Source organism: Lynx rufus, unplaced genomic scaffold (assembly GCF_022079265.1).
Source record: "Lynx rufus isolate CCGP_SWC_20201006 ecotype Redwood Valley unplaced genomic scaffold, mLynRuf1.p SCAF_6, whole genome shotgun sequence".
Lineage (NCBI taxonomy): Eukaryota > Metazoa > Chordata > Mammalia > Carnivora > Felidae > Lynx > Lynx rufus.
The window spans coordinates 128,278,097-128,300,302 of NW_025814878.1; the positions used below are offsets into that span (position 1 = coordinate 128,278,097).

General features: G+C 51.7%; 1 protein-coding gene across 3 annotated transcripts; it reads right to left on the reverse strand.

The window, feature by feature from the left end:
• Positions 1-464: 464 nt before the first annotated feature.
• Positions 465-21,946, reverse strand: TFAP2A (transcription factor AP-2 alpha). Of its 3 annotated transcripts, XM_047102856.1 has the most exons (8): positions 17,340-17,384; positions 13,904-13,930; positions 12,216-12,650; positions 9,036-9,087; positions 6,723-6,954; positions 4,681-4,799; positions 2,581-2,722; positions 465-753 (listed from the first exon to the last, which is right to left on the reverse strand). In XM_047102856.1, the coding sequence occupies exons 1-8, from the start codon at positions 17,382-17,384 to the stop codon at positions 465-467; spliced, it is 1,341 nt and encodes a 446-aa protein (XP_046958812.1). The 3 variants fall into 3 exon arrangements, with proteins under 3 accessions (XP_046958812.1, XP_046958814.1, XP_046958813.1); XM_047102858.1 differs by lacking the exons at positions 13,904-13,930; positions 17,340-17,384 and adding an exon at positions 21,914-21,946; XM_047102857.1 differs by lacking the exon at positions 13,904-13,930 and having other exon boundaries at positions 17,340-17,390.
• Between the last annotated feature and the right edge of the window lie 260 nt (positions 21,947-22,206).

The window sequence follows — 22,206 nt, forward strand, 5'->3', positions numbered from 1 at the left end:
ATTTTTATGTTCTTTTTTTTAGAAAAAAAAAAATGTTTTTCTTTTTTTTTTTTTGTGGTGGTTGTCACTGTTGGGTTCCTGTTGGTTTTTCTGTTTTGTGTTTTTGTTTTTTAAAAAAGGTTCACACACTTGGACAGAACTTTTCTTTGCTGGCTTCGAGGCCTGTTCTGTTCTCTTAGGCTCCACAGGAGGGCAAAGGGCGGGGGAGTTGGTGCTGGTGGGGGGGGGGGAGGGGAAGTCGAGGCAGGGGGGGCGGAGTCAGCAGGGGCGGTCCCGCTGCCGGAAGAGAGAGGGCCCCCGGACTCTGGAGGGCTGTGGGGGGCGGGCGGCGGCAGCAGCAACAGCAGTAGCAGCAGTGGGGTTCGCTGATTCCGAAGCTGTCACCTGCCTGCGGTGGTAGGTGGGGGGAGACGACCGAGTGGGGGGGCTCGCTGGGCGGGGAGACGCAGGGCGGGAGGACAGCCTCACTTTCTGTGTTTCTCCTCTTTGTCACTGCTTTTGGCGCTGTTGTCCGTGTGGCTGTTGGGGTTGTTGCTGAGGTACATTTTGTCCATGGCCTTGAGGGCCTCGGTGAGATAGTTCTGCAGGGCCGTGACCGCGGCGCACACCGCTGGGCTGCCGAAGCCGTGGGAGATGAGGTTGAAGTGGGTCAAACAGCTCTGGATGCCGGGCTCCAGGATGGGGTTGGGCCGTGAGTTCCCCAGGGGAGATCGGTCCTGAGCCAGCAGGTCAGTGAACTCTTTGCATATCTGTCTGCAGCACAAGTGAAGCAGAGAAAGAGAGAGAGACAGAGAGACAGACAGAGAGAGTGGTGGGGGAGGGAGAAAGAGAGAGAGAGAGATGAGGCTCCCCTGTGGGCAGTACCAGCAGCAAAGAGAAAACCCTTCTCCCTGCAGTCACCCCCAGGGGATTCCGGGGAACCCCGACCTGACCCAAGGCCCCAGAGACAGACTTGGGGAAAGACCGAGTCACCCCTCAGTGTCCACTGAAACATGGCTCCTTCCGTCAATGCATGCCTTTCCTGCCTTCACAAATGTCTCTCGCTCTCTCTCTCTCTCCTCTCGCTCTCACCCCTCAGCTACCCTTAACTGCTAACCGCCTCTTTTCTCACTCATACCAAACGCCCCAGACACAGAAACACATTTCACACGTTAGAAGAGAAACAAAAGAGAATAAGACGGGCAGGAGTCAGGAACACAGGCATCTCGCCAATGGCCAATAGCACACAGCCATCAGCTGTCCTGTTCAAAATACTAGACAGACCCTCTCCCTGCTCTAGAGGTCTAGAGAGACCTCAGTTGGTGGGATGGTCTCCACTCATTCACCTGCAAATCAGGTTGGATGCAGACAGGAAGGCAAAACTTTTCTTGGGATTATTTTGCCTTAAAAAAAAAAAAAAGGTCACAGAAAACCTGTTACCTGGGGACAACTCAGACTGATTTTTGAGAAGAAATCGACCCTTCAATTTCAATTTCTCCTTCCACCTCTTTTCCCACCCCCCAACCCTCAGCCCCCGAAAAATCTCTAGGGAAACTGTGAATACGGGTGGGCTTAGGAAGCTAAGGGAAGAGAAAAAGTTGGCATTTCAAAAAGGGTCTCGAAAAGTCAGAAATACAGGCAGATGAGGCCTGTATGCTGGAAGCTGTCTCTGAATCTGGGAAGGAAGGACTTGCTGGGGCCTCCCTGAGGCATCAGCAGCCTGGAGGGGGTGCGGGGGGGGGGGGGGAGGGAGAATGGGGAGCACTGCTAGGCCGCCTTCTCCAAGTCCAGCTGATGCCCTCAGGTCAGAAACTATCCCGCCTGAGGCCCCAGCCTCTGCCCTCTGGTTCCATGCCCTCCTGTGACACAGACTTTGATAATTAAGGGCTTCCGAACAGGCCTTTTAATTTCCAGAAAACATATCAAAACAGTAATTTTCTTTTCACACACCACCTGGAGGGGCCTATTCAGCCCAAGCACTGATGGGAATATAACTTGGGCCATTTTGAAACCTATTTGACATCTCGCCTGTAGGCTAAGACTTGTGGGTGTGTGGGTGTGTGTGTGTGTGTGTGTGTGTGTGTCACTTTTGAGGAGGGAGAAAGGCAAGAAATGGGATAAGGGATTAAGGTTGAAACTAGGACTCCTGGCTTGCACATTTTGCAGACCATTGCTTAATCCTTGCCCTCAGAGACCATACTGATAGGAGACAAAAACTGATACAGGCAAGCCTGGTCCCCATTTAAGGACTTGATGCTGGGCTTTCTGAAAAGACAGAGTCACCAATTCACACTGAGCTTCTATCAAATCCCTACATTACCCCCCTCCCCCCCCACACACACTCATTTTTTAAAAAATGAGGTGGAGCAGAAGAGAGGATTAAGATGGAAACACAGGACAATCCCGCCTACACTTCCCCTTTAAAACGGTATGGTTTAATAAGAGCGTGTTGTTAATTTCAGTTATTTACAACAACAAAGCTGATTAACACAAAAGAAGCTGGGGGGGGGAAAGCCGGGGAGACCAGAAACAATTTCGATTTTTGTTTCTCTGGACAACAGACACAGAGAGACCCCGGAAGAGGTAAGGTAAATGCCTTACTTTGTAGCCAGGAGCATGTTTTTTCTTGTCACTTGCTCATTGGGATCGGAATGTTGTCGGTTGAGAAATTCAGCTACTGCTTTGGCAGGAAATTCGGTTTCGCACACGTACCCAAAGTCCCTGGCTAGGTGGACGGCTTCTCCTGGCAAGAGGGGAGAGAGGAGAGGCAGTGCGACAAAAGGTTGAAAAGAGCCGAGATCAAAATTTCCTCCCAACTCCCTTATTTTCTTAATCCAGATGTTGAAGAAAACACAAACTACTTGTTTTCTCATTTCAGGAATTTTATTTCCTTCTCTGTAGTATCTGGCAGATGAATTTATCAGGAAAAAAAAAAATGGCCACTTGGCCTAGAAGGCCAAGAGGGATTGAAAATGATGTAAGTCCCCTCCCCCACCCGCGAGTCCCCTCCCCCACCCTGATGACATTTTCCCAACTTCTCTTTTTAAATGTTTCTTGTACTCCAACCTCACACCTATCAACACATTCATAAATGATATTCATAATTACTCGCTGAGCTTTTCTTCGAGGGAACAACTAAAGGTTTACATTTTAACTTGATCGCATATAATTATCTGTTCATCCAAACCGATTAACCAAGAGGATTTGAGGGTCACTCCACTGAGTCTGTCTGTGTTGTTGATTTTCGAATCTTTGGTTTTAATTTCCTGAACCAGTTGGTTTTTACTGCAGGGCTTCCTGCCATTAGCTCCAGCTCCGGAAGAACGCATGCGCCAATTAGAGCATCAAAGCCCTCTCTGCAGAGCTCGTTTCCATAAAATGGAGCGGATCGCAAACAATAACAGTTCTCCAGAAACTGCCTCCCTGCTACAGGACTCAACCCCCAAGCCCATACACTCGCTCACACTGCTCACACTATACCCGAATCCACTACTGCCACTGCTATCATTTCCTTTGCATGTAATTCTCGGGGGGCGGGGGGGGGGGGTATGGATAGTGGGTTCTCTTATGTACTAATGTTATTTTTAACGTAATGCTACTGTAGTTGAGTTTCTGGCACTGAACACTCGCTTATTATTTAACAATTATAGTATCGTCCTCAACGCCATTAACAAATGCTTCATAGGATTCTTTCTCAAATTTACGGGTTTAAACTTTTTTTTTAGTTATTTATAAGCTGGAGCTCAAGTCCAATTGTAATCTATCTCCTCAAGTGCAAGATGTAAATAAGACAAAATGCCTTCTTGAAATAGAAATGGCAGTTTTGAAATCTACCTGGTAATGTGTCTTTTTTTTTCCCTATGGGCATAAAACATCTTCAACCTAACGCATAGGAAAACACAAGAAAGCTTACACATTCATTCCCAGCACATCTAAACTTAAGCCAATTCAGTATCAGAAAAAGTTAACAGGAATCTAGAGGAAGCAGGAATGTAAGTGGGTTCTGGTGACAGGGTATCTATAGCATGGAGTGAGAACAGGAGTAGCTTTTGTTTTGAAGGGTTTGGAAGTGTGTGTGTGTGTGTGTGTGTGTGTGTGTGTGTGTGTGTGTGTTAAAAACTGCCATGAGAAACTTTCTGCATGCTTCCATTTCTTTTTTCTTTCCTAGCCAAACAATTCAAAATCTAAAATTGCTCACTTTTCTTCCCCTCCACTAGAGAAGCACAATTAAATAAGAGATAAGGGAGCATATGTTTGGAAAACAAAAACCTGAAAGGGCATATAACCCTGAGCTTTCAGGACGGTCTTAAATCAGGATGCAGGTCAAAGATTCCCAAATTAATTCAGGAAGTAATGGTCACGCATTTCTCAAACGCAGATGTCAGAATAGCTTAAGTGATTTACTGCTGAGCTCTCTGAAGGAGACAGGAACTTGGGATATATGCAGTTCTTAAATTTTCACATTGTTTAGGTCCATATTGAGCTACGGAGGTGGAATTTTGTGGCAGAGGGAAAGAAAAAAGGAGGACAGGAGTATATGCAAATAGTTTTTCAACATGCAAGGATTCCGTTCACTTCCATTACAGCCTCTGGAAAAAACGAAACTGCCCAGTTGACACAAAACACAACCAAATGGCCACTAAGTATTATCCATTTTCCCACAAGACAGTTCCCTTCTTGTTAGCAAGTGGACTCGCTTACCCTCCACTAGTGACGTGAGCAGAGTGACATTGGCAGCTTTACGTCTCCCTGCTGGCAGATTTAATCCTATTTTGTCCAGTTTTTCTCTTAAAGATCTTCCTCCATTTTTAGACTTCGCCCTGTTTCACAAATATATGCAAGAAAGGGATTGAGAAAACACTGGGTTGCTCTACATCACATTATTTTCATTTTGAAAACTTCCTAAAATGTGCTTTTCACAGTCAAGAATCGTGGCCCCGAGATACTTACTTAAGGGAGGGAAATCTAGGAAGGAATGGTACAGAAAGATCATAGAAGACAAATGCTTGACTGTGAAGCACCCCCGCGTGCAGTTATGATTGCGGCAACCGTGGCAGGTTAGAAGGGTTTGATTTCCCAAATCTCTAAAGAAGAACCACAAACAACCAAACACAACTCTCATCTCTAGGGTTTGAGGTATTCTTGAGTTCAACTGATTGCTGTATATTTTCCCTGTTGTTACAATCACACAAATCCCAGTGGGGTCTTTAAATTGTCTTTGCAAGGACTGCTGTTAGGTTGTTCAGAGTAACCAAAGTTATCATCACTCTCACGTTTCTTGCTCTGGCTTTAGCCCCGGTGGGAAATTCATTTCACCAACTGTTTACATGCCATGTCACCAGCCTAACTGGAAATGTCAAAAGCTGAGATCAGCCTTTAAAAATTTCACTGATTTCAGCGACAATGGGGGTGGTTCTAAATAGATGTCTAAATAGACTCCCATAATCAGAAAGTGGTTAAGATAAATTGTTTAAATAAAACAGCAAATTAATTAATTTCAGATTTTATTCCCTACTCAAGTGCTCTTTAATTGTGTGGATTAGATTATACTCCCCTAGGTAAACAGTCTCCAATATTGGGGATGGGGGAAGGGGAGGAAAAAGCAGAGGGCGGATTCAGATCTCTGTCAGTGAAAGATTACAAAGGGAAGCAAAATGACTGGAGGAGAAAGAGAAGATTAGAAAAACTGATGTTAAAACCTTCCAAAAACGGCTTCGTAAGGTTTTGCATGGGATATACCCATCAGAGTGGGCCTGTGGGTCCACAGATACACAAATGAATAAATGGCAAAACAGTGAAGTTCTTGGTCTACTTTCTTATTTAAAAAAAAAAAAAAAAAAAGGAAAAGATCATGTGGGAAACTTCCACCCAACACCCACCACTCACAAAGTTGGGTGGAACCCTAGGAGGATGCAGCTCAAGGGAGGGAGAAATCTGCCCTAAGGGAAGGTGCTTCACCTTGCAGACCCTTATAAAATCTTATCTACGAAACGAATCATTCCGGCCTCACAGGGGTGAGATGTGTATCCCTAGGCACGTATGTAACACGCACTCGTGGGCAACGACTACACAGAATGATGCACGTAACCGTATCTTGCACACTGCCTGGAGCACATCGCGGCCGCAGTACACGGGAACCACTAATGCGTGTGCCTTAGGCACGGGGAGTCGCCGTCTGGCCAGAGGTGACAGTGACAGAGGGGGGGAGCGGAGGGGGCAGGAAGGGCGGCGGACTCAAGAGAAAGCCACCGTCTTCCACTTAAAAACCCTATCTATTCAAGGGGCGGTGGATTTCCGTCGGAGACCCTACACGGAGGTAAGGCAAAGTAAGGCGCCTGAGAGGAAGTTTTTCAGGGTTTGCAAGGTGTTCGCGGGAGTAAAAAGGTGGCTGCACGGCGCCCCGCCGCTGCAGCAGCCGGGACTGAACGCGCGGTGCAAAGAGCTGCGCGTGCGCGCGGGGAGTTGGGTTGGGGGCGGAGGGCGCGGGGAGCGCGCTGCGGCGGCGGACCCGGGCGCGCGCCAGAACGCCGAGCGCGCGGGAAGCCTGCGAAGGGCGCAAGCGCGCGCCGCCTCGTCCCGCCCCCAGCTCCCACCCACCGGGTTTGGCGCTCTTCTCCCCGCCCCTTTCTTTTCCCGCGAAGGGAGGGCCGTGGCGCGAGGCCCGTTTGCGTCGTCGCCCCCGCGCAGGCGCAGTGTTTCCCGCGGCCGCGAGGCGGGGCGGGCTGGGCGGAGCCGGGCCTCACCTCCGCAGCACTCCGCCCAGCAGCGAAGCGTTGAGACACTCGGGCGGTGAGAGGCGCCGCTGTACTTCCGCCACCGTGACCTTGTACTTCGAGGTGGAGCTGAGGAGCGAGAGGCGACCCGGAACTGAACAGAAGACTTCGTTGGGGTTCACGACGCCGCCGAAGAGGTTGTCCTTGTTTATGGGGATGGCGGAGACGGCGTTGCTGTTGGATTTGGACAGGGACACGGGGCCTGCGGAGATAGACGGGGAAGCTGCGTGTGGGCGTCGAGGGTCACTCCCAAGTCCTTCCCGACCCCGGCGCTCGCCCGGGCTTGCGCTGCAACCCCCCCGTTTCCTGCCAGCCCAGAAAATCCCCTCTTCTCTCCTATTCCCTGGTGTTCGCCAGTCCTGGGGATCGAGCCTCTGGCCCTCGGCGCACCTCACCCGGCGGCCGGCAGGCGCCCCCACCTCGCGCCACCAGCCAGGCCCGAGCTTCCGGCTGAACCCTTTCCTGTTAGCCGCAAGGGTGCTGTCTACAAATGGTAGTGACATTGTGACCCCCTGGGCTCTCATCCGAGGACAGTGGCCCCAGTTGAGGTGCTGGAGCATAGGGTCAGGGTGCAGGGGAGGGGATTACGTTTGCACACCCGAGAGCAAGCTGTGTGTACTTTGGAGTTTTGGGGGGGTGGGGGGGTGGGGGGCTTAGTGTTGGGAAGAGATTGCCTCAGAGACCTATAATTAAAATCAGCAGAGAGTTTAGGTGGCTGAAGCGGCCTGTAAGTGAGCATTGCAGTTAAGGCACCAAGCTGGGAGGCGGTCGATTCGCTTGTCACACACCACACGTGCCCCACCCATCCTTTTGAGGAATAAGCCCTTTCCTAGGTTTAGTTGTGAAAAAGACCCGAGTTGTGGAAATCCATCCCAAAGCCCCATTTTGAACTGGGAGGAAAAAAAGGATAAATAGGCCTACCATAGGATATTAGCAGTATGCCCTGTTGTCCAGCAAATCGTTAATACCCTTGTCTGCTTAAGAGTACTCATTGGGAAGGGGAGAGGATATATTCTTGCTGGTTCAAATCATAAGCTCTTCATGGTCGGCCCCACCATAGTTAGAGAAAAAAGCCAAGGCCAGCAGAAAGTGTACTACCATGTTACATTTCTCAACACCAATAGAGTTCAGATGCATTCACAACCATTTAAGTACAGTATGCATTTGTATTTTATAAATTCCACAAGGAGACATATATAATAATATGCACACATTCTATTCACAGTACTCCTCCCTCTTTAATGGGGATATTCTAGACGTATGGGGAGGTAGGGGGCTCTAGGTTTTGGATAGATCACTTGTGACATTAATAGCTCTGGGGAGGCTAATAGAGACAATAGGAGTTAAACGAACTCTTGAGAGATTACTAATAAAAGAGCCAATTATCATGTCGACTTGGAAAGAGCATCTCTTAAGATTTATCCCTTGCACATCTAATTTGACGTGACAAAGACTTCACAGATGCAAAAAATGAAACTTTAAACTGGCTAACAATATACTGATTGGGGTTAGAAATGAGAACAGTTTTATATAGCATCATCCTCTGGTGGTGCCTAGAATCCTGAAATGTAACATTGCCACCATAACAACAACAAAAAAAGCTGCTGTGAATAGCATTTAATCCAGTAAACTTTATTTCTACTCACTAAACACAATACAAATTACAAATCCATCCAAGTCACTTGACACTTTTTAAAAACAATTTCTGCTCTGAACAATTATGCTAATAATCCCGACATTTTCAAGATGCTAATTTTAACCAAAAGCCAAATTTTTGTTAACCTAATTCACAAAGTTTAAAACCCCTTAAACAGCTAATGAGAAATTAAATTGAAGAACATGAAAGTTTCTTCTTCCTCTGCTAAGGAGTGTTACCAAAGACACAGCTGCCCTTCTGTTAACATTGAGTTATTTGCACCGTTTTAGCATTATACCCCTTCTTAACACTCATAGCCACGCACACAACAGATGAACTAAACTATTAAACCATTTGAAAACTGAAATGCCACTTCCAAATCAGTTCGACTCTTACACGTTTCGTGTGTTTGTCCATGTATCATTAAACTAAATTAAATGGTCAAATCATGAACAAGGCTAGCCTGTTGCCATTACTAACATACTGAGAGCCGATCACTTAAGCATTGCTGTTCCAAGCCCATCTATTTGCTAATTCTGAGCCTTTAGGAAATCCTATTTGAAAAAAATAAATACAGCTCTGCAAGTTCTTTTAAATAGCACTATGCCTGTAAGGACATGCCTGGAATGTAGAAGGAAATGGCTTACCTTTCTTAATTACAGTTTGATCTGGGATGTTAATACCCGGGTCTTCTACATGCTGCAACAAAAGGATACACATGGATGTAAGTGTATAATCAAAACAAAAGGAAATGAATATTCCATGCAACATGGGGGGAGGGGAAGGGTTAGAATCAAAATTTCCCCCTCCCAAATAGTGACATTTATATATAAACATCTCATCTTGGCTTATTGGAATTTGAGGCTTTGCAACTCAAGAGGTTTCACTGCACACCCACGGCCCATTTCTCCTCCCCCAGCAAATAATCCATGTTTGAAGGAGGTGGGGGTGGGGAATAAAACTTTCTTTGGAAATGAAACCAAGTTTTGGAGCACCTAATCTTTCTCACAAAGTCAGTTCAACCTTTAAAAATACACCTGGCTTTATTTTGGCGCCTCAGCGGCTTCGGACCTTAGCGATTCGAGTGTTCGGGCAGCAAAAGCCAGAGAAACACAATAGAAATGACAGAGGCGGGAGTAACAAGGGAGCATTTTAAACGTTTTAGGTAGTGTGATAAAAAGCAAATGCATATACACACCTTCACTTATGGAACACTAAAAATAATTTTTTAAAGAAGACTACTGCCTAAACCGGGTATCAGAAAGGAATATGAAAATGGTTTTTAAAAAAAATACAAAAAACAAAACCTTTGCGGTTTTATCCCCCCTGTTGTCCAACAGCAGATTTGTTGGGTTTTTTTCTTATTTTTTTCTTCTCTCTCTCTCTCTTTTTTTTTTTTTTTTTTTACAGATGGATGGGTATACGTGTGTGCTAGAGTCAAAACGTGATTAGAAAGTAAAATGAAATCATGTTTTCTAATGCAGAAACTGACAGGCAATATAATGTCTGGCTGTGTTTACAAATTAGCACCAGGGCTGCTGAGATACAAGATTTCGCAATCGTTACCAAACACAGGCATTACCATTTAAAAAACTATTACTTCCTTCTCTAGTCTTTGTCCAACAATAATACTGATTCGAACATTTTCCATTCTGTCTTGGATTTATGCTCCTGTTAATTGTGCCTGATCGCAATGATTCCGGGTGGATGGTACTAAGTTGCTTTATTACAGGTTTTATTATACTCAATGCTCTCATTTGTAACTTGCCTAAAGTGCTTCTGGATTTAAGTATAATTAAATTGAGAAATGTTCAGAAATGACTACTGCTGCAGTTCTTGTGTTTTAACTATATGGGGAAATATGATCCCTTTATGCATGCACCCTCAACCCATAAAGTAAATGTAGTGTGGCATAATACTTTTATTTGTGTTATTTCTAGACCTTGTCCATACAGGGAAGACTGTTAAGTTTAAAACCCCACTGAGATATTAATGATTAAATAATTTTCACCATCAATTTGATTTTCTTAAATATTTAGCAGTCATTCTTATTAAAGGTTAACTGTTGCAGCAATGGGAAAATTGAAAACAACCCTTTTCCTGACCCAAATTCCTTTGAAAGAATTTTTTTCTTAATAGGTGGGGGAGGGTGGGGGGAAGAGCTGCAACTGAGTTTCCTTGCTTTTATATGATCTTTTGGTTAATTTCTCCTACTGACTAATTTCACCACAAAGAGTGACTATACAGGTGCTAAGAATTCACACCAGCCACTTTGGAATTTCTGCAAAGGAGAGCAATCCTAATTCACAGTAATTCCAAAAGGTTGCAATGCATTTTGCAATTCAAATATTTCCACAGAGCAGGCTAGGAAAAGGATTCAGAGGCTCTTTGGGAAGGGGAACTAAAATGATCACAACTTCCAGGTTGGTTTTTTAATTGCGCTTTTCTCAACTATTGCTTCTCTCATTTTACTTCCCAAGAAATGTACCGTTTAGTATCAGTCTCCAAAAACATTTATGAGCGCAGACAAACGCACACCATGCTTACTAAATCCCACAGTGGATCAAGTGCCTACTTTGTTGCTTTCCATGCAAGGCTGCTCAACATAACCAACAAATTTCAGTGATTAACTGGGCCAACTGAGAGCTGTAATAAATTTTCTATTTTCCTATGTAACTTAAATAATGTTTTAAATTCACCAAGCAAGCAGGTAAGTTCATCTGACCATTTTCTTTGCAATCTAATGCAGTAATCATTAAACTGTCAACGGACATATTGCTGCAATATTTGATGCACTAATTTGAAATAGCATTTTAGTAAAAATCACATCCAGATACATTTCCTCTCCAAAGAAAAGTAGCATTAACAGAGCCTTTACAGCTTTAATAAAATTATTGGCTCATTCTAATTCCATTTCAGGAAGGTTGTGAGGAAACCATAAATACGTAGAATTGAAACAGAGATGCTGGTTTAAATTTAATTTCAGAAAGTACTTTCAAATTATCAATAGGTTTACATTGTAAATAGTAAGTGTGCTAATACCATGCTTATTCAGAAATCATTTTAAACTGCATTTATCGATAACTGAATCAGAACTCAAATAATGTATTGCCCAATAGTCTCAAAACATTTAATTTAATATGGGGTGTAGCAGGTTCTGATAGGCGTTGGGAACCCAGCTAATGATTTATGAGGTCAGCACTTAGCACCCCTAGGAGGAGAAGGAGGTTGCATTTTAATGTCCCCTGCTCCGATTTGCTACTTACTATTCTTTAATCAGGGTAGGGTACACACATAACTTTTAGTTATCACCAGTGCTTATAAAACCCGGCAAAAATGATTTTCTTAGGGTGTCGTTTACACTTTATGTTAAACTGCCGGGGCATTTAATGAGCTCTTCTGGTCGGATTTAACGTCTTTTTCAGGACAGACAGAAATCCCCACGCCAGACGCAGCGGTGGAATTAGATCCTCTCCCAATCGAAACAGTTTACTGTGGTGGAGAGGGGCAGATATTGTTAATGGTGACATTCGTCTGATTTATTTCTGCGTTGGTGGAAATGGTAACGCAGGCATTGTTTGCAGGAGCTCCAGGAACCTTTGTTCTAGGCTATAGAACTCTCAACTACTTTTTTTTTTTTTTTTTTAATCCGGTCGTTGCCGTGGGTTCTCAAAGCGTCCGCCCCCAAAAAATAATATGAAATTTTGGAAAAGTAAACGCCATCGCGGGAACCTCAGGCCCACCCGCCGCACGTCCCGATTATCTTCTCTGGGGGTGGGTGAGCAGGGGCTGCGGTCCCCTCTCGCGCCCCCCGCGCGGCCTCTTACCGGGACGTCCTCGATGGCGTGAGGTAAGGAGTGGATCGGGAGGTCTCCGAGTCCTGAGCTAAGCCCGTGTGGGCCGTGCAGGAGGTCTTCGTGCCGCCGGTAGTCCCTGCGAGGATCCAGGCCCGAAAGCTGGTGGGGCAGCCCCCGGTGCGTGTGCAGGAGCCCAGACTCCTGGCTCTGCCTCTGGCCGGGCCAGCCCGGGTGCTGCGGCTGCGGCTGGGCGTGCAGGGGGTTCAGGCTGTAGGGGTCGTTGACGTGGGAGTAAGGATCTTGCGACTGGGGGTAGATAGGCTGGTAGGGCGGGGGGAAGTAGGGGGGCTGGAAGTCGGCATTGGGGGTGTGGGACAGCGGCGGGGCGCTCGTGTAGGGAGATTGACCTACAGTGCCCAGCTGGGGCAACCGTGCCGTCCCGTTGCTGGTGCCGTCGTGACGGTCCTACAAGAGGGAGAGAGAGGGGAAGGGGAAAGAACGAGAAATCAGGCGTCGAGTTACAGCTGTCCACTCTAAATCCACTCCGCAAGACTGCGTGGGGAACCGCTCACTCCCACGGGCAGGCCGACGAGAGAAATGGGCTCCAACTTGTTCATTTCGGAAAATACCCCAGAAGTGAGGCGGGCTCTTTCCAAAACGCAGGGAATTAGATGGTGCAAATGTGGGGGCATAAGAGGCTCTGCTTAGGCGTTTCTTTGAAAGTGGGGGGGGGGAGACAGAAAAAGGCCTCCCAGAATACACTCCGTTTAGCTGCAGCATGAAACCTCCCTTAAGCAAAATGAAAATTCCTGCTAAATATTAAACAGCAGAAGCGGCCTTTCCTTTTTCCCCCGGATTTGAACCTGCCTGCCACTGCGTTATTGTTTACACCCTGTTCATTTATTTGGAGGAAAAAAAAAATCACACACGTTCAAAGACCATTACCATTTCATGACTATTTAAATAGAAACATCTCATAGAGGGGCTGCAACGAAAGCACACGTTTAAATTACCAGCTTAAAGAAGGTTTTAACTGCAGGATGGGGGTCTGTCTTTTCCGCTTCCTCAGTTGGGAGCCTTTTTCTCGACAGGGTCGATTTTAGGATACGGATGGGGGAAACGGGGACGTCAAGTCAAGGTTTAAAATAGAAAGATTCAGCCTTGTTGGGCTTAAAAGAGAGAGGTGTACCCCGGGGCGGAGGCTCCCGCCCCTTGCACCCCAGCCCCAAAGGGCAGAAGACACGCCTGACTTTATGTCCCTGTATTGCAATTCGCTTGCAAAACAGGCGAACAGAGTTGATTCCAGGGAGTGCGAACCCTCGGAGGTTGAGCCCCGGGCTCCGAGGGTTGGGGGCACACCGGGCCGCGTTCTTCCTGCAGATGGATTAAGCACCAAAGGTTGAGAACACCTCGGGAACAAGTGAATACGCGAGGAAATAACGATGAACGTGGTGAGGAACACGCCTGGGGAAGTAGCGGCGAGGTAGGACTGCGCGCCGGGAGAGGTCGAGCAGGGGGGAGGGGGTAATGCATTCGATTTAAGAATGAAAAAAGCGAGAGAAAGGAGGAAAGAGAGAAATGCAAATGGAAAGGTGGGGGGGGGGTGCCCTGAAGGAAACCTGGGCGCGAAACCAGAGGTTGCGGGCAGCCCCGCCGCACCCGGTTTCCAGAACAGAATTCCTAAGGAAAACAGGGATGGGGGTGGGGATGGGACTCACCATAGCTGAAAAACTGTGAACTAACATCTGCGAAGAGTCTGGGGTAACGAGTCAGGGTGGAAAAAAACAAGCAAGCCTGGAGAGCCCGGCTGCCCCGCCGCCCGAGCGCGCCCCACACAAAAGGCGCCGAGAGCCCCGCGCCACCCAGGACTCCGGTCACGGCGCAGACGCTCCCGCGAGCGCTGGAGCCCCGCTCTGGTCCATCCGAACTTGAACCACCGATTGGAGCGGCGCCTTCAGCTGGTCGAGCCCACGGTCTCTATCCTGCCGCGAGCGGTTAGGATTCAAAGTTCCTTAAAAAATGAAAAAAACCCCAAAAGAGGAAAAAGAAAAAAAAAAAAGTGTGTGTGTGTCTGTGTGTATGTGCGTGTTCCTTAATCCGTGTCTCCCCTCTTTTCTTAGCGGCGGCTTCGCTTGAGCTTCTAATAACCGCGCTGGGCAGCGTTCCTGGAGCCTCCTAATAGCAGATATTCATGACTATTAATATTACACGAATACTTAATAAGGGAAGAATGCCTGGAAATCGAGCGTGAAGCGGAGAGGCAACTCGCGCCGGAGCCGGCTCTCAATGCAGTCCATTGACGGGAGCCTCAGTGTAGCAAATCGGAGGTGGGGAGAGGGAGCGCGAGAGACAAAAAGCGGGCGAGAGAGGGAGCGGGCGAGCGCGCGGGGGGCCGCGGCGCGGCGTCTGGCGAATCACAGGGAAGGGGCAACATTTTAAAAGGTTGCAGGGCATGCAAAAGTGAAAGAGAAAGAGGGAGAGAGGGAAACCGAGGGAGAGAGCGCAGAGAGGGAGAATGTGTCTGCGTGCGTGTGTGAGAAAGAAAGTGTGGGTGAGAGAGGGGAGCCCGGAGTGGGGAGAGGGGAGGGAGGAAAGGAGGGAGAGCCCGGGAGGAGGAAGGGAGGGAAAGAGGGAGGGAGGGAAGGAGGGGGAGGGGGCCGAGCCGGAGCGCACGGAGGGGGAGGCCGCGGGGGAGGGGGAGGGAGCGAGGGGGGGGAGAGGAAGCGAGCGAGGACAATCAGACCTAAAAGGCTGGGGCAGACCTCGGGATACCGTGGGGGCCGCGCGTCGCGGGCCGGAGCTGCCGGGGACCGCGTCCGGGCATTCATCGGGCTCTCGGCACGGGAGGTGCTGCCCGGCCCTCTCCGGCCGCGGGCTCCTCCGCTCCGCAGCCGGGCCTGGGACTCGGGGTTCGGCCGCCCGCCGCCGCGCCGCTGCTCCATGGCCCGGCGCCTCGCCCGGGACCGGCCCGCCCGCTCCACCACCGGCCCTCGCCTCGGCCGCCGCTCGAGCTCCCCTCGGACGGCCCGGGCCGCTCCGCTCTGCGGCAGCTGCCGCCCCGCCCTCGGCTCTCCGGGGCAGGGGCTCGGGGCGGGGGAGCCGGGACGCGGCCCGGGGCGCGCAGAGACGCTAGGCGGCCCAGCCCGGGCGCCGCTGGCACCGGCTCCCGGCTCCCGGCGCAAACCCGTCCGACTGGCTGGGCCACTCCCGCCCGACGCCCCCCCCCACCCCCCACCCCCGCCCGGATGACACGGCTCGCTCTCTCCCAGCGCGGCCCGGCTGCCGCCGCTGCCCGTCCGCCCGCTGGGTTGTCAGAACAAGCGGCACCTCGCCTCCTGCGTGTCCCTGCAGAGCCCCGACATAATTAGACAGCCCCGAGCCGGCTCGGAAACCCGAAATCCCTGCTCCGGCGCTCGCCCACCGCAAAGTTGTTGAAACAGCCCTCACTCTGTTCTCCTCTCTCTCTTTTTGGCCTCGCTTACACACATTCACACGCGCCCCCACAGGATCTCTCTCAGAGGGAGCAAGTTCTTCGCCTCCCACCTGAGTGTCGCAGGCGCCCAGCGCCGCGCAGAGGTTCGGACCCCGCCCGCCTAGGGCTCGGCCTCCGCGAGGGTGAAATGCCCGAACCTCGGGCTCGCAGCCCTGGCGGGGACAACTCGGTCTCGACTGAGGGGCTCAGTTGCACTCGGACCAGTTCGCAGAGCCACCCCCACCCCCCACCCCAGGCCTGGAAACAAAGCGGCTGGTCTGCCCTGGGGTCGCTGAGCCCGGCGCCGCGCACGGCAGGAGCCCCCAGAGAAGCGCCGGTCCCCGTGGGATGTCACCTCGTGCCCCGTGGGGTGAAGGGAGGGCCCGGGAAAGGAGAAAGATTTAAAATAGCCGACGGAAAGGAGAGGGGGAAGGGAACGGGTGACACATCGTTCACCTCAACCCGGGTTCTGATTTCAAGTGAAGACAAGACCCACGCTGCTGCGCCCGCACAGACCTCTGCGCCAGACATTTCCAGCTCCAAATGTCAAAGAGAAAGAAAAGAGCAGAAAAGAAAAGAGAATACAAAACAACACAGCAAAGGCAGGGACTACCACCTATTTAGGTAATCATCGGCCGCGGCCCCCCTCCCCCTCCCGTGACCCCTCCGCGTATTTCAGCGGGGGTTGCGAAGGAGTTCACGGCCGCCGCAGCCGGGCGGGTTCCCAGCGCCTCCCGCGGGCGGAGCGGCGGTGCTGGGGCTTCCCCGGCTGCCGCAAGAAGCCGAGCTCCGGAGACCCTGGCTTGTAAAACGGGCTCCAATGAGGCGCGCTCTATCGGCCCCGCGGGCTCCGCGCACCAGAGGCCCCGTGCAGCCCCGCCAGGATTCCCACGGTCACGCAGCCGAGCGCCGGGCGGCTGCAGGGGCCGAAGCTGGAGGACCCCGCGGCCGGCCGGCTCCGCACCGCGCAGCCTCCCCACCCCCACCCCAGGGATGCTCTCCGAGTGTCCCACAGAGGGAGAAGCTGCTTACAACTTCTTCAGTAACAGAGATACCTGGAGCGAGCCCCGAAGCAACGTGGGAGAGGAGTGATTCCAAACTGAACCCCATAACCGGGAGGTGCAACCCAGCTCAGGGAGAAGTGTGCGGGCCCCTTCTCCAAACAGAAAGGAGCCTTTTTAGAAAGGGGGGGAGGGGGAAGATAGGGAGGAAGTAAAAAAATGAATCAATAAAAGAAGGAATATTAAAGATCGGAGAGGAAGTTAAAGAGGAAAAGGGGTTTTCTCTTCCCTTTCTCTTCCTGGTGACTCGAGCCCCCAGGATCTCGCTGGAGACACACGCCGGGTGCACAGACGCGTGCCTAATTGCCAGCAACTGCTTCAAAAACCCAAGCTCGTGTCTTCGTTCCACTCTTAGGCAGACCCAAAACTGGTCAGAAAAAAAAAGGGGGGGGGGGTAAAGTGGGACACGAGCTTCGAAGGAGGGAAATGAAAGAAGGCAGCGTCCACATCCTTCCTCTCCAGCTTCTCCCTTGCGTTCTTCGGGCGAATCGGAGAGGCGGGCGCCGCGCTGGGGAAAGTTTGTCCCACCCGCATTTCGCAGCTGGCTGCGAGGAGAGGAGGAGGAGCGGGAAGGTAGCGCTCCGAGCCTGCGGCCGCAAAGATACCCGGCGCCGCGCTTACCTCGCAGTCCTCGTACTTGATATTATCCGTCAGTTTCCAAAGCATTTTCATGGATCGGCGTGAACGGATTTGCCCCCTTCTCCGCCTCGCACCCAAGTGGAGCTACTCTCTGGGTAAGCGCAAAGTGCCGGCTGCCGGCGGTGAGCGCAGGAGGAGGAGGAGGAGGGAGAGGAGGAGGAGGAGGAGGAGGAGGAGGAGGGCGAGGAGGAGGAGGAGGGCGAGGAGGAGGAGGAGGAGGAGGGCAAAAAGGAGGAGGAGGAGGGCGAGGAGGAGGAGGGTGAGGAGGAGGAGGCGAGAAGGGAAAGAGCTCCCGTGTGCGCTCGGAGATCTCCCTCTAATGGTAGAAACTTTTCCCTTTTCCAGCTCTTTACCAACAGCCTAATCGCCTCATTAGCATATCAACAATAGTCCAATTGCTCGCCAGCACCGCAATCTGCGGCCGGCCGCTCCGACCCAGGTATAAAGGCCTCTCCAAGCCGCGAACTTGCTCCTAGAGCGCACGCCTGCCTGTGAGCGGACGGAATCTCCCCGGAGACCAGCCGCGCGCCCCTGCCCCAGTCACCCCCCAGCCCCCGCCGCTGCCCCATTCCACCCCACTCCCCTTCCTCTCCGTCTCCTCCTCCAGGGAGATGCCCTCCGCAACAACAACAACAACAAAAAACCTGCACTGTGCAGGGTCCGAGCGGCTGCGCCTGGGGCCCAGCTTTCAGCACCTCTCCCTCACCCCTACCACCGCTAACCGCGCGGTCCTTTCGGCCCCGTCCAATTTTATTAGAAATTATTATCCCTTTCGCAATTAAATATAATCACCAAACCAAGACCGGCAAAGTCACTCCAGGATTTTTGCCCAACAAGAGATCGCCTCCGCTCGCGGCAGCCTCCACCTCGGGCCCCAGCGCCTTGGGAGTTTTATTGGCTTTGCGCTCCCCCCCCCCCCACACCCCCAAGTTGAAGATTTTGCCAAACGGCTCCAGTGGCTCGGCTGGGGTTTGCGATCCTTTAATTGCCGCGTGTAAAATAAAAATTGTACCCTGAAGAGGTTAGTTGACAGCTCCAGGGGTTAAATGATTTTCCTCTCGTTTGTATGAAGCTAGAGCAGACTGATAATTCAACGTGGTGTTTGGGCTAAGGGTTTCCTAGGTGCGATGTGGACAAAATACAGAACTCCTATGGAGTCTCACAGTCGCTTCTGGAGTTGAGCCGATATACCGACATGTGTGCGCCGTGTCATTCATGCATCAAAATAAATCGCTGGGAACCAACTCTTCGCTGTGCTAATCTGCTCCAGTTTTCCCAAGATCCCCCTTTTTAATTAAAGCAGGGAGAGTTCCTTCATGATTTGGTGATGTTACTAAAGCGGGCGCGCTCGCGGCGCAGTGCCCGGCTGACGCGGAACCCGGAGGCCCCGGGGCCACCCCCGAGTCCAGGTTGACCAGTCTGGGCTCTCCCGCTCCACACAGGGACCTGCTCGCCCCACCGGGGCTTATTATTATTATTATTATTATTATTATTATTATTATTATCATTATCATTATTATTTTCTCTCTGCTGTTTTAGTAAATTATTTTAAGGGAGAAACTAACAAGAAAGACGTGATGTAATCCTTCGAAATACAGAGTAATTAATTTCTCTGGCTGAGCTCCTCATCTGTCCTCCATGAAAAAGTTTTTGTGTGTCTTTCTCGCTCTTGAATACTGCAAACTCACTAAGCAGTAGTAGGTCTGCCTCCGAATTGCTCTAGTAATGACTTCTGGTTCCATCTAGGCCTGTTTCTTGCAAACTTCCAGGCCTCCCGGGTTTCCACGGGGTGTCCTTACAGAAGGGCGGAGGCTGTTAACAATTCGAGCATTTCTTAACAGGTGGAAGGAAGACGAGAAGAGGGAACCCCCTTCCCCCCAAATCTGTAAAAGGGCAATTCTCCTTCTGGGTGACCCCCGCAAATTCCTCAAGCTAGGCAGAGTAGGCCAGAGGCCCCTCCCAAAACTTGGGAAGAAGACTTGAGCTTGAAGGGGGATTTAGAGCTCGGGACATTTCCCGGACAGCCGGGGCGCTCCCCACGCTCCTTTCCGCCACCTAGCACGGCTCTGTGGCTGTACACAGTCCTCTCCACCGGGGGAAACGGTGACCGTCCAGGGCTGGCACCACGCACCCTAAGGGGCTGCCCCGGGGCCCTCCGCGCAACGCGGGGCCTAGAAGTCCCTAGAAGTCGGGCGATGGGCCGCCGCGAGCATTTCCACCTTCCTAACGGCAGCCGCAGCCGCCGAGCGTGATCTGTAGGCCAAATCCTAGGCCTGGGAGCATGGGATTTTTACACCCTCAGCCGTCGCCACAGTGTGCTTAAGGGAACTTCAAGTTTCGCTTTTTCAGTTTGTTGGCTGGGGAAGGCATTCAAGGCCCCTTATCTTCTCCACTGCCCCCCACCCCCCACCCCGGCTGACCCGTGCCCCGCAGATCTCTGGCTCCGCACCCGCGGGGGCTGCTACACTGTTGTTGTATTCCCGCCGAGGGTGCCTTTGAGGTGCAGATTGGGGCCTGCGGGCTCAGCGCCACCGCCCGAGTTACGGGCGTTGAAGAAAGGCCCAGGCCCGCGCCCCAGGAGCCCCTGGAGCCAGCCGAGCCGCGTTTGTGTGAACGTCATTACCACGACAAGTCGCTTCATTGCATGTCAATGCTCCGTCCTCACCAGCGCCCCGGGATAGTAGCGCCAGGCCTGGGGATAGAGGTCGGGGGTCCAGGCCTGGAGTGGGGGCGTGGAGAGGGCCTTGGAGGGAAAAATGAGTACCAGTGTGAGACGGAGACACCCAAGGAACAAAGAGACAGCAAGGGGCCTGAATGGCTATTTTCTCTGGTTGTCACCACCCAGTGGGACCCAAGAGCCCGACAGGCCAAGCCTGAAGGATCCAACCCCTCCAGGCCCCAAATCCATGGGCCCCACCCTAGAGGCAGGCTTCCCACCTCTTGCCAAACTGTGAGCCCGCAGGAGCTAGGCCCAGGGTTCATTCTCTTCTCCTTGAGGCCAGGATCTCACCGCTTCGGAACCTGAGGCCCTTTGGAAGCTCGGACCTCCACCGAGGCTGTGCTACTGGCACTTTCTCAGACCCGAGGCGTTCTGCTGTGAAGTCCACTCGGCTTGCTTGCGGAGAAACCTGCAAAGCCCTCAGCCAAAGACTTCCCGGAGTCTACACCCTCCAGAGAAGAGAACGAAGTAGGGTCCTGAGGCCCACGGGGGCAAGGGAGAAAAAGGTGTGGATTTCTAACGTTTGTGTTTGGTGTGGGTATTTGCACCCTTAAGCCCCAAAGGCAGTCTAACGTTGGGGCTGAAATTGCATTTCAGTGAGGTTTAACTTGAGGGGAGAGGCAGAAAAAAGCTCAGTGTTAATAAAAATTATAAATACAAGGAAAGAAATAAAAATTGCAAGACGAATTCCTTTCCCCAACTCCAGGGAATGTATTAAAGGTGGGACTTCTCTGACCTTTACTTCTCATGGCACAAATCTGAAACAAGAAAAGGAACTCGCCCCAGAAAGAGCAGGACCTCGACTTTTCTCTGGAAGTTCAGGGCGTTCTGTTCGAATTGCCCTACAGGCTTCTAGGCACCCAGAATCTCGCCCTAACCAGGCCTCTCTGGGCCCCGGGTTGGGGGTTGGGGGTTGGGGGGGAGAGGGCCCCTCAGCTCCCATTATGAAATTGGCCACAGAGAAGAGAGGCTGCTACCCTCACCAACCTGGCCAGAGCTGCCCGGGGTTTCCATAGGGGAAATGTCTGGAAGTTAGAAGCCGAGAGCTACAAGAATGCTCCTGTGGCCTAGGTCGGGTCCGGAGCTCAGGGACCCCAAGGTCCAGGGCCCAGTTGGCCTTGTAATACGGGCGGCCTAGTAGGGCCGAGTTTGGCAGGCGTTCGTTTGGAAGAATTTTGGACCTGCCTTATCCCCCACCATCCACTCCTCCTCCAGTCACCCCAATCCGTAGCCCAAGCGGCGCAAACGGGCTTCACGACTCCGACTGAGAGGCTAAACTTTGTGCAAACTCTTAAGTATTTCCCCAAAGAACATTCTCGCCGGCGCGACCCGTCCATCCGGACCCCTCTGCATTCTCCACCCCCCACTAGGTCCCCCAAACTTGGGAGGCAGGAAGACAGGTGCACCAGAACCCCACCACATGCGTAGCCCTGGGGTCTAGGGCAAGAACGGAGGGCGGACCGAGCCGGGAACCTTCCTTACCACTCACTGCAACCCCCGCCCGGCGCCCTTCCCCCTCCCGAATTAGTCATCCACCCTTATTTCTGCTGTGGGGGAGGGGGGGGCATGAAAAGCTCTAGCGCAAACCACAAGTGACCCCCCGGGGCCACCTGTGGAGCGTGCGCCGGACTTTCCCCAGCTCCGGGCCGCCGGCAGCGCGTGTTTTTTTCTGCCCTCTTTCTCTCCTGGGAACACTCCTGGGCGCTGCCAGGCGCGCCTCACTTACGACTCTCCCTGCCCTGGGCCAAGGCTCTTCCTCTCCGCCTCCCCCCCTGCCGGCCCCCTCCCCCGCTCCACCCCCGCCCACTGCAACCCCAGCCAAGGCAAACCCCCGTACCTGCCAGTCCCCCATTTTGGCAAGTATGGACATCGCGGCTCGGCGCTCCTGGCGACGGGTCCCCGCCGGGCATGGGCTGGAGGGCTCGGCCGGGCCCGCTCCCTGGAATCGCTTAGGCAAATCCTCCTTTTTTACCTGCTCACCAACATCTCACCTGGTCATAAAGAGCTGGGTTGCTACCTGCCGACGCATGCGCGCTAGCCCAGGAATTCACTCCGCCAGCTCTAGTCCCAGCGCCTCGCAGAGCTGACCTGGGAAGTGATGGATTTATAGCCGCGGCAATCTCGCCATCA

Excerpts from the sequence above, each read along its gene's own strand:
- TFAP2A (XM_047102856.1), bottom strand. The coding sequence starts at position 17,384 with ATGCTTTGGAAACTGACGGATAATATCAAGTACGAGGACTGCGAG. Across the intron at positions 6,955-9,035 it reads TCAAACTGTAATTAAGAAAG|GCCCCGTGTCCCTGTCCAAA; the intron begins GTAAGCCATTTC and ends CTATCTCCGCAG. Across the intron at positions 2,723-4,680 it reads GCTCACGTCACTAGTGGAGG|GAGAAGCCGTCCACCTAGCC; the intron begins GTAAGCGAGTCC and ends CCCTCTTGCCAG.